General features: G+C 39.9%; 1 protein-coding gene across 1 annotated transcript; it reads left to right on the top strand.

Moving 5' to 3' along the window:
* Positions 1 to 3,519: 3,519 nt before the first annotated feature.
* On the top strand, positions 3,520 to 11,688 carry LOC138905499 (uncharacterized). Its single transcript, XM_070194023.1, has 3 exons — positions 3,520 to 3,686; positions 3,768 to 3,941; positions 11,559 to 11,688. Exons 1-3 carry the CDS (start codon positions 3,520 to 3,522, stop codon positions 11,686 to 11,688), a joined length of 471 nt encoding a protein of 156 aa, XP_070050124.1.
* The last annotated feature ends 2,918 nt before the right edge of the window (positions 11,689 to 14,606 follow it).

Here is a 14,606-nt window from a genome sequence, read left to right as displayed (position 1 = left end):
AGTTGTATTTCTATTATTTGCGCTGCATATTTACTTTGGGACTATGGAACGGTATTCCGGTAGATCCCCCCCACCGAGATCCCCCTGTACTGCATATTTACGTTTGGGACTACGAGACGGTATCTTGGGAGATCCCTTGTTGTATTTTCTGTGTACTAAGCTGTTACCTTTTATGAATTCTTTCTTGTTAAACTTTAGTCTTTACTTAACTGCGATACTTTATTCTTACCTTGCTTTATTATTATATATATACTAGTAGGACCCTGACCTGATCTCGTCACTACTCGACCGAGGTTAGGCTTGGCACTTACTGGGTACCGATTGGGGTGTACTCATTCTACTCTTCTTCACATGTTTTTCGTGTGCATATCCTGGTGCTCCTTATCAGTCGCACTATCAGTGAGCTGGGACAGGTTTGGAGACTTCAAGATATATCTGTCGTGTCCACAGACCTTGGAATCCCCTTCTACTCTTCCCCGTGTCCATTATCTTCTGTATTTTTCTTTTGTTAGACTCGAATGTATAGAGACACTAGATTTCCTTTTGTAGTTTGTGATTCACGATGTTCCGGGTTTTGGGGTTGTTGTGTATTTTTGAATAGTTGGTTAAATTTATGTTTTTATATCATTATTCTGCAAATGTTAGGATTACCTAGTTGTAGAGACTAGGTGCCGTCACGACGTCACACGGAGAGGAAATTGGGTCGTGACAAGTTGGTATCAGAGCTCTAGGTTCATAGGTGTCGCGAGTCACAAACCGGTTTATTAGAGTCTCGTGGATCAGTACAGAGACGTCTGTACTTATCTTCGGGAGGCTATGGAACTGTTAGGGAAATTTCACTACTTCGATTCTTTGTCGTACAAAAATTGTTGACTTCAAAAAAATTCTAAACTTCTGTATTATATTCTCTCACAAATGGTGAGGACACGTACAAGCGTATCTGATGACCAGGCACCCGCGCCCCCTGCTAGAGCCGCGAGAGGTCTGGACCGGGGTAGAGGTCGAGGATGTCCACTTGGTACAGCTAGAGCACCTGCACGAGCTGTTATAGAGGAGCCCCCAGTAGCTTCAGCTGGAGGGAAGACACCTGAGGCACATGTTTCTGCACCAGCCCTCCAGGAGACTTTAGCACAGTTTGTGAGCATGTTTGGTACATTTATTCAGGCGGGGTTGATTTCGGTTGTACCAGCTACTTCACAAACTAGGGAAGGGACCTAGACTCCCACCGTCCATACTTGAGAGCAGCGAGTTCACGTTGGTCAGGTTCCAGGTGTCATGGCGACACAGCCTGTGGTCCCATTTCAGCAGGTGGTAGGGATCGTTCGCCGATGAGAGGACATGAGAGGTCAGGAGAGAGAGTACAGGGAGGCGAGGATACCTCGTAGTCCGAGGAGATCCACTGGTCCTCATTTTGGAGGCAGGGTACGGCGTGGTAGAGGTTTTATGGGTCAGCCAGCTCAGTTTGCGTTTCAGGCTTCGCACAGTATTTTAGATGTTCAAGGGTCTCAGGGTACCCATACCGCATAGTTCCCATAGCCACGTCAGCAGCGAGGTTGTTTTAATATGGCGACACTGGCCTTGTGGTAAGAATTTGCTCCAGACTTAGGAGGAGTGCACCTCTACGGACTTCTTAGCCACAGCGTGCCCCACCGGGTCCTCAGGCTATGATTATAGCACCAGCTACCACCCCACATGCTCAGCCAGCCCGAGGTGGAGTTCGGGGAGGTAGAGGTCGCACTAGAGGGGGAGGGCAGGCCAGATATTATGCCCTTCCTACTCGTACAGAGGCAGTCACTTCTGATTTTGTTATTACAGGTATTGTCCTGGTCTGTCATAGAGATGCGTTGGTATTATTTGACCCAGGCTCTACATATTCTTATGTGTCCTCTTACTTTGCCCCGTATTTGGGCGTATCTAGGTATTCTTTGAGTTCCCCTGTTTATGTGTCTACTCCTGTAGGAGATTCTTTTGTTATAGACCATGTGTATCAGTCGTGTTTGATTGCTCTTGGTGGTTTTGAGACTAGAACCTATTTATTTTTGCTCAGCATGGTGGACTTGGATATTATTTTGGGCATGGACTGGTTGTCGCCCTATTATGCTATTCTTGATTGTCACGCTAAAATCGTGACGCTGGCTATGCCAAGTTTTCCGCGATTAGAGTGGAGAGGTACCTTAGAGTATACTCCCAGTAGAGTTATTTCATTTCTTAAAGCTCAATGAATGGTTGAGAAGGGGTGTGACGCTCATCTAGATTATGTGAGAGATGTCAGTATTGATACCCCAATAGTTGAGTCAGTCCCAGTAGTGAGGGATTTTCCAGATATATTTCCAGCTGATCTTCCGGGCATGCCGTCCGTTAGAGATATTGATTTTGGCATTGATTTGTTGTCGGGCACTCAGCCCATCTCTATTCCTCTATATCGTATGGCTCCTCCTGAGTTAAAGGAGTTGAAGGAGCTGTTACAGGAATTGCTTGAGAAGGGTTTCATTCGGCCCAGTGTGTCACCTTGGGGTGCTCCTGTCTTATTTTTGAAGGAGAAGGATGGTTCTATGCGGATGTGTATTGATTACCGCTAGTTGAATAAAGTCACATTGAAGAACGGGTATCCATTGCCTCGTATTGATGACTTATTTGATCAGTTACAGGGTTCCAGAGTGTTTTCCAAGATTGACTTACGTTCAAGATATCATCAGTTGAAGATTCAGGAGCCAGATATCCCGAAGACTGCTTTCAGGACCAGATATGGTCGCTATGAGTTTCTTGTTATGTCTTTTGGGCTGACCAATACCCCAACAACTTTTATACACTTGATGTACAGTGTGTTCCGGCCTTATCTTGACTCATTCATCATTGTGTTTATTGACGACATTCTAGTGTTCTCCCGGACTCGGGAAGATCATGAGCAACACTTGAGGATTGCACTCCAGACCTTGAGAAAAGAAGTTATATGCAAAATTCTAAAAGTATGAGTTTTGGCTAGACTCAGTGGCATTCTTGGGTCATATAGTATCGATTGATGGGATCCAGGTGGATACGAAGAAGATTGAAGTAGTGTATAGTTGGCCCAGACCGTCCTCAGCTACAGAGATCCGGAGTTTCTTAGTTTGGCGGGGTATTATCGTAGCTTTGTAGAGGGATTCTCATCTATTGCAGCACCTATGACCAGGCTGACCTAGAAGGGTGCTCCATTAAGGTGGACAGAGGAATGTGAGGAGAGCTTTCAGAATCTCAAGATAGCTTTGACTACAGCCCTAGTATTGGTATTGCCTACAGGTTCGGGGTCTTATATTGTATATTGTGATGCATCACGGACGGTAGGGTGATTGCCTACGCGTCCAGACAGATGAAGGTATATGAAAAGAACTATCTTGTCCACTACCTTGAGTTAGAAAGTATTGTTCATGCCTTGAAGATTTGGCGGCATCGTTTGTACGGTTTTCTTTGTGAGATTTACACCAATCATCGGAGTTTGCAATATCTATTTAAGCAAAAAGATTTTAACTTGCGTCAGCGGAGATGGTTGAAGCTACTTCAGGATTTGATATCACCATTTTGTACCACCCTGGGAAGGCCAATGTGGTGGCCGATGCTTTGAGTCGCCGGGCAGAGAGTTTAGGGAGCTTAGTATATCTATCAGCAGCAGAGAGGCCTGTGGTATTGGATGTTCATGCCTTGGCCAACCAGTTTGTGAGATTGGATATTTCTGAGCCTAGTCGAGTATTGGCTTGTGTAGTCTCTCGGTCTTCTCTTTATGATTGTATCAGGGAGCGTCAGTACAATGACCCCCATCTGCTTGTCCTCAAGGACATGGTCCACCATGGTGATGCTAATGAGGTCACTATTGGGGATGATGGCACATTGAGGATGAAAGGCAGGCTATGTGTGCCCAATGTTAATGGGTTGCGTGAGTTGATTCTTCAGGAGGCTCACAGCTCGCGGTACTATATTCATCCGGGTGCCGCGAAGATGTATCAGGACTTGAGGCAGCATTTCTGGTGGAGGAGGATGAAGAAGTACATAGTGGAGTATGTTGCTCGGTGTCTAAATTGCCAGCAGGTGAAGTATGAGCATCAGCGGCCAGGTGGGTTGCTTCAGAAGTTGGAGATTTTCGGAGTGGAAATGGGAGTAGATCACTATGGATTTCGTTGTTTGGACTCCCACAGACTCAGTGGAGGTTTGATGTAGTTTGGGTGATTATTGATAGGCTAACCAAGTTGGCTCATTTCATTCCCGTGATGACTACCTATTCTTCCGAGCAGTTGGCTCGAATTTATATCCACGAGATCGTCAGGCTTCATGGCGTACCTGTATCTATTATCTCTGACCGGGGTACGCAGTTTACATCACGGTTCTAGAGAGTTGTACAACATGAGTTGGGTACTCGGGTTGAGTTGAGCACAACATTTCACCCTCAGACGGACGGACAGTCCGAGCGCACTATTCAGATATAGGAGGATATGCTCCGCGCTTGTGTGATAGATTTTGGGGGTGCTTGGGACCAGTTTTTGCCACTCGCGGAGTTTGCTTACAACAACAGCTATCAGTCCAGCATTCAGATGGCACCATATGAGGCTTTGTATGGTAGTGGTGTCGGTCCCCAATAGGATGGTTTGAGCCGGGCGAAGCTAGATTATTGGGTACGGACTTGGTTCAGGATGCCTTGGAGAAAGTTAAGGTGATTCAGGATATACTTCGCACAGCCCAGTCTAGAGAGAAGAGTTATGCAGACCGAAAAGTTTGTGATGTTGCATTCATGGTTGGTGAGCGGGTCTTGCTCGGGGTTTCGCCCATGAAGGGTATTATGAGGTTCGAAAAGAAGGGCAAGCTGAGCCCAAGGTTCATTGGTCATTTTTAGGTATTGCGGCGTGTTGGGAAGGTTTCTTATGAATCGGTATTTCATGTTTCGATGCTCCGGAGGTATCACGACGATTAGTCTCATGTGTTGGATTTCAGCTCAATCTAGTTGGACAATGATCTATCCTATGTTGAGGAGCCAGTGGATATTTTGGACATGCAGGTTCGGAAGCTGAGGTCAAAGAATATTGCATCAGTAAAGGCTCAGTGGCATGGTCAGCCAGTCGAGGAGGCGACTTGGGAGACCGAGCATATTATGCGCAACCGTTATCCTCATCTTTTCACCACTTTAGGTATGTCTTTATGCTCGTTCGAGGACGAATGATTGTTTTAAGAGGGGGGATATAATGACCCGGCCGGTCGTTTTAAGTATATTAGCCCCGACCCCCTATTTACTGTTTCTCCCATATCTTTTTCTGCCTATGTGACTTATCGGGAGGTTTTGTTTTTGGTTTCGGAGTGTTTTGGGACACTTAGTCACTAAAATGGAAGCTTAAGTCTTAGGATTTTGACCGTAGTCAGAACTGTATAAAGACGAATCCGGAATGGAATTTCGTCAATTCTGTTAGCTTCGTTAGGTGATTTTGGGTTTGGAGGCTTGTACGGAGTGTGTTTTAGAGGTTTGTAGCTGATTTAGGCTTGAAATGGCAAAAGACAAATTTTTGGAGTTTTGGGCCGGTAGTGGAATTTTTGATATCGGGGTCGGATTCTGATTCCGAAAGTTGGAATAGGTACATAATGTTGATTATGACTTGTGCGCAAAATTTGAGGTCAATCGGACGTGATTTGATAGGTTTCGGCATCGGCTGTAGAATTTTAAAGTTTTAAGTTCTTTAAGTTTGAATTGGAGGGTGATTCGTGATTTTAGCATTGTTTAATGTGATTTGAGAGCTCGACTAAGTTTGTATGGTGTTTTAGGATTGGTTGGTATGTTTGGTCGAGGTCCCGGGGGCCTCGGGTGAGTTTCGGGTGCTTAACGGACTAGTTTTTGGACTTGAAAGATAGCAAATTTCTGGTATTTTTGTTGCAGACAATCCTTCATCGCGTTCGCGAGAGAGGTCTCGCGTTCGCGTAGAGCATCTGGGAAAGGCAGCTGAGTTGTTATTCGCGTTCGCGAAGATATGTAACACTAAGGCTACGTGTTCACGATAAGGACCTCACGTTCACGTTGAGTCAACGGTCAGATGGGTGAATGGGTTTTCGTATTTTGTGACTTTTACCCGATTCCGAGACGTGGGCCCCACGGGCGATTTTTGAGTTAATTTCGAAATTTTCGTTAAACTATTGATTTCATTAATTGGACGAGTCTATTATGGTTGTATTTATGATATGTAATTGCTTTTGGCTAGATTCGAGCCATTCGGAGTCAGATATTCGTGGAAAAGGCATTCTTACCGATTGATTGAGCTTGGTTCGAGGTAAGTTACTTGCCTAACTTTGTGTGGGGGAAATCCCCTTAAGATTTTGAACTATTGTGATATGTGAGTGTCATGTACGTGAGGTGACACGTACGTACACGGGCTAGTTATGGAAAAACCCGATTTTTCTTACTGAGCAGCAACCTGTTTTCCTTTTATTTTGAGTTATACCATTCTAATAAGTATTAATCTATTTTCATTCTTAATTGAGTTATTCCAACATGTATAGCTATTCTGTTTAGTCTAATACAACATGTCTACGTGTCTTAATTGCTTATGTGAACTCTGTGCAACATACTTAGTGATTTTCCTGCTTCTTCCTTGACTGGTACTTAGTCTAAATCGTAAGGGCTCGTGATGTAGTTGTATTTCTATTATTTGCGCTGCATATTTACTTTGGGACTACAGAATGGTATTCTGGTAGATTCCCCTGTACTGCATATTTACTTTGGGACTACGGAACGGTATTTCGGTAGATTCCTCATGTACTGCATATTTACTTTGGGATTACGGAACGGTAATCCGGTAGATCCCCTATATACTGCATATTTACTTTGGTACTACAGAACGATATTCCAGTAGATCCCCCCTGTACTGCATATTTACTTTGGGACTACAGAACGGTATACCGGTAGATCCCCCATGTACTGCATATTTACTTTGGGACTATGGAATGGTATTCTGGTAGATTCCCCATGTACTGCACATTTACTTTGAGACTACAGAACGGTATTCCGGTAGATCCCCTCTCCCCCTTGTACTGCATATTTACATTTGGGACTACGAGACGGTATCTCAGGAGATCCCCTGTTGTATTTTTCTGTGTACTGAGTTGTTACCTTCTATGAATTCTTTCTTGTTAAACTTTAGTCTTTACTTTACTGCAATACTTTATTCTTGCCTTGCTTTATTATTATATATATACCAGTAGGGCCTTGACCTGACCTCGTCACTCCTCGGCCGAGGTTAGGCTTGGCACTTATTGGGTACCGATTGTGGTATACCCGTGCTACTCTTCTGTACATATTTTTTGTGTGCAGATCCAGGTGCTCCTTATCAGCCGCACTATCAGTGAGCCGGGACAACTTTGGAGACTTTAAGGTATATCTTCCGCGTCCGCAGACCTCGGAGTTCCCTTCTATTCTTCCCCATGTCCATTATCTTCTGTATGTTTCTTTTGTTAGACTCGGATGTATAGAGATACTAGATTTCCTTCTGTAGTTTGTGATTCACGATGTTCCGGGTTTTGGGGTTGTTGTGTATTTTTGAATAGTTGGTTAAATTTATATTTTCATATCATTATTCCACAAATGTTAGGCTTACCTAGTTGTAGAGACTAGGTGTCGTCACGACATCACACAGAGGAGAAATTGGGTCGTGACAACGCAGTTCTCAGATATGTTCTTGAGGGAGTTTGTCCCCCAGAGTCGTAGAGATGCATGGTGCACAGAGTTTGAGTAGTTGTGCCATGGTTCTATAACTGTGTTGGAGTATGCGGTCTGGTTCAGTGATTTGGCTGGGCATGCACCAGCCTTGGTTGCTACAGCGGGTCCGTCGATTTATTATGGGGCTCAACCCCAGTATCAGATATAGCATGGCCCGAGAGTTGGAGATGGACATCGCATACCAACATGTAGTGGGGATTTATAGGATATTGGAGGGTATGCTGACTTTGGAGAGAGAGGAGAGGGAGGCCAAGAGGTCTCGAGATTGAGACACATACAGTGGTACCCGTGCCCCAGCTGCAGCTCGTCATGGTAGGGGCTTTGTGAGTCGCCATGTTCATTCTGCACTTCCAGCTTCCAGCGTTATTTCGGCCATTCCTAGGCCTCATGCTCCCTATTATGCACCGCCAGTATCTATTGAACAACCTGCATGGGGTGGTTTCAGTGGTCAGTCCAACCGATCAGGCCCGAGCCAGCTACAACAGCCACGTCCTCCGAGAGCTTATTTTGAGTGTGGTGACATTCATCATATGCTGAGGGATTTCCCCAGATTTAGGAGGGGTGCACCTCCACAGACTACTCAGACTCTGCTTATTCCACCGGGTCCTCAGGCTTCTCAGTCCATGGTCGCCGCACCAGGTGCCACCCCACCTGCATAGCCAGCTAGAGGTGGAGGTCGAGCAGGCAAAGGTCGCCCTAGAAGGGGAGGCCAGGCCAGATACTATGCTCTTCTTGCTAGGACGGAGGTAGTTGCATCCGACTTTGTCATCAAAGGTATTGTTCCGGTATGTCATCGAGATGAATCGATTTTATTTGATCCACTGAATAGTCAAGATATCCACTGGACTAAATAATCTAAATAGGTATACATGTAGAACTAGGAGGGAACAATATCAATATAAGGCTAGGTATGATGACAATAATAATACAACATTTATAAAAGGGACTAAAAGCAACAGATACCCACGAGACACAACTTGTAATAACCCTATAGAGTAAGTTGAGCATAGTCCAAATCCAGTGAAACCAAAGAAAAGAAGACAAGTGACAACTAGTAGGAACAATCGCTTTCTTACCAGTTTTACCCAAGGATTTCCACGAGGTGCCAAACCTCAAACCACAAATCACGGGTCCCAATTTGTGAACCCTAATCACTTGGCATCTTGTGCCTACATTACAACTCATAACCGCCCGGACGACTCACGTACCAATAGAACATCCCTCACATAGAAGGCAAGTAGACAAGAGTACGTATAATGGTCAATGACGTCAGGATTGATCTTTTACAACCGATATGGGTAATTTAACTGCGTGTATGCTTGTACAAGTGTTCTATCATAATTCAAGTCAACAAATAAGAGTAGAGACAATGAATGCCACATAAGAAACGATCACCATAAAATGTACAATATAATAAATGCAGCAATGCAATTTGGAGTAGCGACTAGAATAACAAGATTAGCTACATAGAACTGGGCAAATAGTGCAACATAGAGGGAAACAATTAATAATATGCCAAGGAAATCAACAATCAAAGACAAGTGCACAGAAAAGGGAAATGACAACAAGAGTCCTACCGAGGTACCGTCTCGTAGTCTCAAATCATAAAATAAATCACAACTTTTCCTATATCACCGTGGGAGCTTTTATATTTAGTTTTGAAAATTATTTTTTTTGAAATAGCATCCCGCGTTTTAGCCCACCTTATCACACCGCATGACTTCTAGTAGTTCTCCTACTAGCCACGTATTTCAAGCCCACCTTATCTCACCGCATGCGTTTTAACACCCAGACCTTATACCACCGCATGCGTATCAATAATAATAATATCATGACAGAAACCTCATGCAACATAATAACAACTGCACGGCATAAACCTCGTGCAAACACAGTAACAACCGTATGGCAGAAACCTTGTGCAAACATAGTAACAACAGCACGACAGAAACCTCGTGCAACAACATAACAATTCTCTCAACAACAACACATGTGCCAAAACATAACAACTCAAATAAATGACTTTCACAATATGTGCCAACATGCCACAACATTTCCTCAAAACAGTTTCAATATCATAACCACACATAGCCCTCGGCTCAACAACACTGAATACAACAACAACAACGACAATAACACGAGAATACGATAAGTAAATCAACTCAAGAATTTCAGAACATAAAGAGACGGAAGAACGAGCTCACAAAGAAGGATACAATAGGGAATAATAGTCTCAACAAGACTAGATCAACAAGAAAGAGATAAGATGTAGCATTGATTTCGCAAAAGTACAATTCGACTATAAGAGAGATAACACGAATCAATAATTCTAAATAAGGATAAGTCAACAATGATAAGGGATAACAAAATTTCATTTTAGGTTGAGCAATTACGGAAGAGATACAACAAATTCAATTAAGGATAAGTAATTATGAAAAAGATAATAATAACTTTAATTAATGATAAGCAATTAGGGGAAGATAGAATGGCAATAGAAGAGGCAACAACTTCAATTAAGGCACATAAGAGTTTAATCGGAAATAAGGGTGGAACATGAAATAATTAATTCCAAATAAGACACATAAAGGTGAAACTAGTAAATGTGAATTTAACATGACAAAACAACTTCATATCTAATGAACATAAGAACCTAAGAAGTCCAAAAACTGTAAAATTTCCATAAATAAGCCGGAGCACGTACTCGTCACCTCGCGTACACATCCTTCACATGACCTTCTCGAGTGAAACAACTCCCGAACGGCTCAAATCTAGCCAAAATAACTTCAAATCATAAATAAATTCATAGGAAACTATTCCGGATAATAAAGCTTTGATTATTAATTAAAACTAAAAAGCCAAGACAAAAGTCAAACCTCGGGCCCGCACCTCGAAACCCAATAAAATTCACAAAACTCGAACACCCATTCTGATACACGCCCGAGGTCCTCGGGACCCCGGCGAAACATCCCAACAAGATCCATAATATATCACGGACCCGCTCAAGGTCTCAAATCACATTAAACAACGTCGAAACTACGAATCACACCCCGAATCGAACTTATGAACTTTCAAATCTTCCAACTTCTAAAACTCGTGCTGAAACATATCAAATCAACCCGGAACGACGTCAAATTTTGCATGCAAGTCCCAAATGACATAACAGAGCTAATCCAACTCTCGAAATCGAAATCCTGCCCTGATATCACTAAAATCAACTCTCGGTCAACCCTCTTGACCTTTCAAAACTTCAATTTTCTCATTTTCGTCGAAATGCTTCAAATTACCCTACAAACCTCCAAATCCAAATCCGGACGCATGCCTAAATTCAAAATCACCATACGAAACTATTGGAATCATTAAAATGCCATTTCGGAGTTGTATATACAAAAGTCAAAATTCTGATCAATTCTTACCGCTTAAGCTTCTAAAACAAGAATCTTCTTCCAAATTGACCCCGAATCATCCAAAACCTGAACGCGATCACACACGCAAGTCATAACACATAATACGAAGTTGCTAGAGACCTTATGCCGCCGAGCGAGATGCTAATTCTAAAAACGACATGTAGGTTAGTTACACACCCTCCTCTTTACCCACTATTTCTCCCTCATCTCACACTTAAGGCGCCGAAATCATGGCCCATCACCGGAATGTAGACTCTAACGGTCATTAGTTCTTGTCTTTACCTATTTTACATTTTAGTTACCAGATCTTCGAAAAAAAAATGATTAAGTTTGAAAGTTTTCGCCGGAATTTGGTTCAGATCCATTCGGAAAAACTCCATTACCGGCGACTTCTTTTATCATATTCTCTGTAACGTCCTTGCCTTTGTATTTTACAGGCTAAAACCGGATCTGAGGTTGTTTATTTTGCCAGATTTTAATCGGAATCTGGCCGGTTTTATAATTTCCGGCAACCCTACTGCCGTGGTACTGTGGACTGTTGCTCCGGTGCACGTCACCGTTGAGTAGCATCCTGATTTTTCTTGTTTCTTCGTGTGCGGATGAATATTATTTGCATTGCTCTGTTTTGTTGATTTTCCTAATCGTCTGCTATTGAATTTCTGTCTGTTTCGCGTTGGGTTCGAACTTGGCCGGAAGTAGTTCCCCGTTCGCTGCCATTTGACGGTTGTCTCTATTTGAGCTAATATGAATAATAATCTTCCGCTCCTATGTTCTTGCTGTGTATACATTGGTTCTTTGAGGTTTATCACCTCTTTGAATTTGAAATCCCCATTTTGGCCTATATGGAATATAGTTCCATTTTTGGAAGCGATTAACTTTGGTTTAATAACATATACTAACCATTTCAAATATTTAAGTTATTTGGATTATATGTAAATAATCGTAAAATTTAAACTTTCTTAGTAAATATAAATAATCATTGGATATTAATAATAAACACTACATGAAAAAAATTAACCATTTCTTCTATTTTTCTTTTTTGATACCATTTTCGGCGGTGTCATTGGATCTTAAAAATAGTCAGCAAGCAAAATAATAACTCATATTTATGACAAAATAATCAAATGTTGAGACTATAAATGACTCTTTTACTACTACTTGAACTTTTATTTTGTGTGCTGATATCTCTTAAATTTTCTTCTTTTTTTTTAAATTTTGATTTTTAAAACTTTATTTTTCAATAATAATTATTTTTATAATAAGATAAGTGAAAATATTATCCTTAATTTAAAACTCATTTTGGTTGGCTATCTAAAAATTTTAAAAATGTTTTAGCCAGTGAATTATTTTTTTTAGTGTGACTCCATTTTGATATTTGACATTAACCATGTTAAATATCTGAGTTATTTGAATTATATGTAAATAACCTTAAAATTTAAGCCTTCTTTATAATTATTGATAATCGTTAGATATTAATTAAGAAACACTACATGAAAAAAGACTAATATTTTCTCAAACCTCGTAGTGATAATTTTATTTTTGCACTATTTTCATTGGTGTCATTGGAACCTAAAAATAGCCACAAAGAGAAATAATAACTCATATTTATGGCAAAGCACAAAGGTTGATACAATATAAACTATTCTTTGGTTACGACGTAACTCTTTTACTACGACTTGAACTCTTATTTGGTATGATATTATCTTTCAAAAAATATTTTTATTTTGAAATTCCAATTTCTAAAACTATATATATATATATATATTTCTATTTTGAAATTCCAAATTCTAAAACTTTATATATATTTCAATAATTATTATCTTTATAATGATGCAAGTGAAGATATTATCCTTAATTTAAAATTTACTTTAATCGGCTATCTAAAAATTTAAATGATTCTTTAGCCGGAAAATTTTTATTTCAGTATGACTCCATTTTAAGTTTATCGATATCTCTAGGCACATATTTTAAATTTTTAATACCCTATATATACAAAATATTTGTTCTTTGAATCATTAAATGTTAAATTGGTTGATTGTTATTATATAACATTGCATATATTGTCTTAAAAGTGTCAATTAGTTTATTTTTTGACACCAAACTTGGCTTAACCTCAATGTAAACTACTCAAATTTTATATTAAAATTTGAATATCATATCAGTTTATTAGTAATAGTGATTTTTTTAAAAACGACACACAATGTAAATAAAAAATAATTCTAACATATCCTTATCTTATAATCTATGTATTTAAGTTGAAAAAAATATTTGAAATCGATGAGATTAGCTTCCAAATTTTTTATATTCAACAAAGATGAAACATAAGAAGAAATTCGTTGTCATCTCTTATTTTTTTTTTTAAGACCTTTCATACATTTTTTTCAATATTTATTTTCTTTTATCTTATTTTTTTATGTCATTCTTTCTTTTGTTACAAAAAATTAATTTATTTCACTATACAAGGATGAGTTTTAATAGAAATTGTCTACATAAGAACTTTATTTATATTTTTAGTCTTTGGTTGAAATTCTTTCATATTTTTTTTTTGGCTTTATGTAATCAGCCTAAATAGGTGCTCACCCGAACACTTAAATTAAAAAATTGAAGGATGTGTAATTTATATATAATCCATATATAATATGTGTATAATCATGTGTTGTCGGTATATCATCTATTTATATTAGCTATAAAAAGTAAACAATAAATCTGGTCGGATATTTATGTAAATATTCCATAAGATTTCGATTTTTTGAGTTTATCCATAATATAACTTCTATTATAATAATTTTAAAAACTCTCTACTAATGTTCAAAAACATCTTATCTTTTTATTATCTTTGAAGTAGAAAAAAGTAAAGAGCTTTTTCGAAATAATTTATTTACATTCTAAAAATAATCACGTCATACCATTTTTTTTTTTTTTAAATATACTCTTTGTTACACTTAAAAATTGCTATAGAAACTATCAATTAGAAACCAATATCTTTCTTGTTGAGTTCGAGAAACAAAAACCTTTCACATAATCTAATGATTCGCGTTGGGTTCGAACTTGGCCGGAAGTAGTTCCCCGTTCGCTGCCATTTGATGGTTGTCTCTATTTGAGCTAATATGAATAATAATTTTCCGCTCCTATGTTCTTGCTGGGTATACGTTGGTTCTGTGAGGTTTATCACCTCTTTGAATTTGAAATCCCCATTTTGGCCTATATGGAATATAGTTCCATTTTTGGAAGCGATTAACTTTGGTTTAATAACGTATATCACTGACTGGCCAAGTTTGGTATGATCTACTACTGTATCTTTGTTTTCCTATGAGTTGAGGGCCCTTGCCTCTTTACTGTTTTCTTTGTTTAGCAACCACTGTTGCGCCATCTTGTTCACAGTTGGAGCTCATTTGATTGTTTGAGAAAAAATGATATGTTGATGGACGTAATTAGTGTTGTACATGCTACAGGCCTCCTCGAATAATATTTTGAGGCCACGGCGC

This window comes from Nicotiana tomentosiformis, chromosome 2, assembly GCF_000390325.3.
Source record: "Nicotiana tomentosiformis chromosome 2, ASM39032v3, whole genome shotgun sequence".
NCBI classification, from domain to species: domain Eukaryota; kingdom Viridiplantae; phylum Streptophyta; class Magnoliopsida; order Solanales; family Solanaceae; genus Nicotiana; species Nicotiana tomentosiformis.
This window is presented reverse-complemented; position numbering and strand designations above follow the sequence as displayed.

What these genes read in the sequence shown, in the direction of transcription:
- LOC138905499 (XM_070194023.1), top strand. Translation starts at nt 3,520, where the DNA reads ATGGTTGAAGCTACTTCAGGATTTGATATCACCATTTTGTACCACCCT. An exon ending in GTTCATGCCTTGGCCAACCA is followed by an intron (nt 3,687 to 3,767) that starts GTTTGTGAGATT and finishes TGATTGTATCAG; the next exon opens with GGAGCGTCAGTACAATGACC. An exon ending in CAGGAGGCTCACAGCTCGCG is followed by an intron (nt 3,942 to 11,558) that starts GTACTATATTCA and finishes TGTATTTTACAG; the next exon opens with GCTAAAACCGGATCTGAGGT.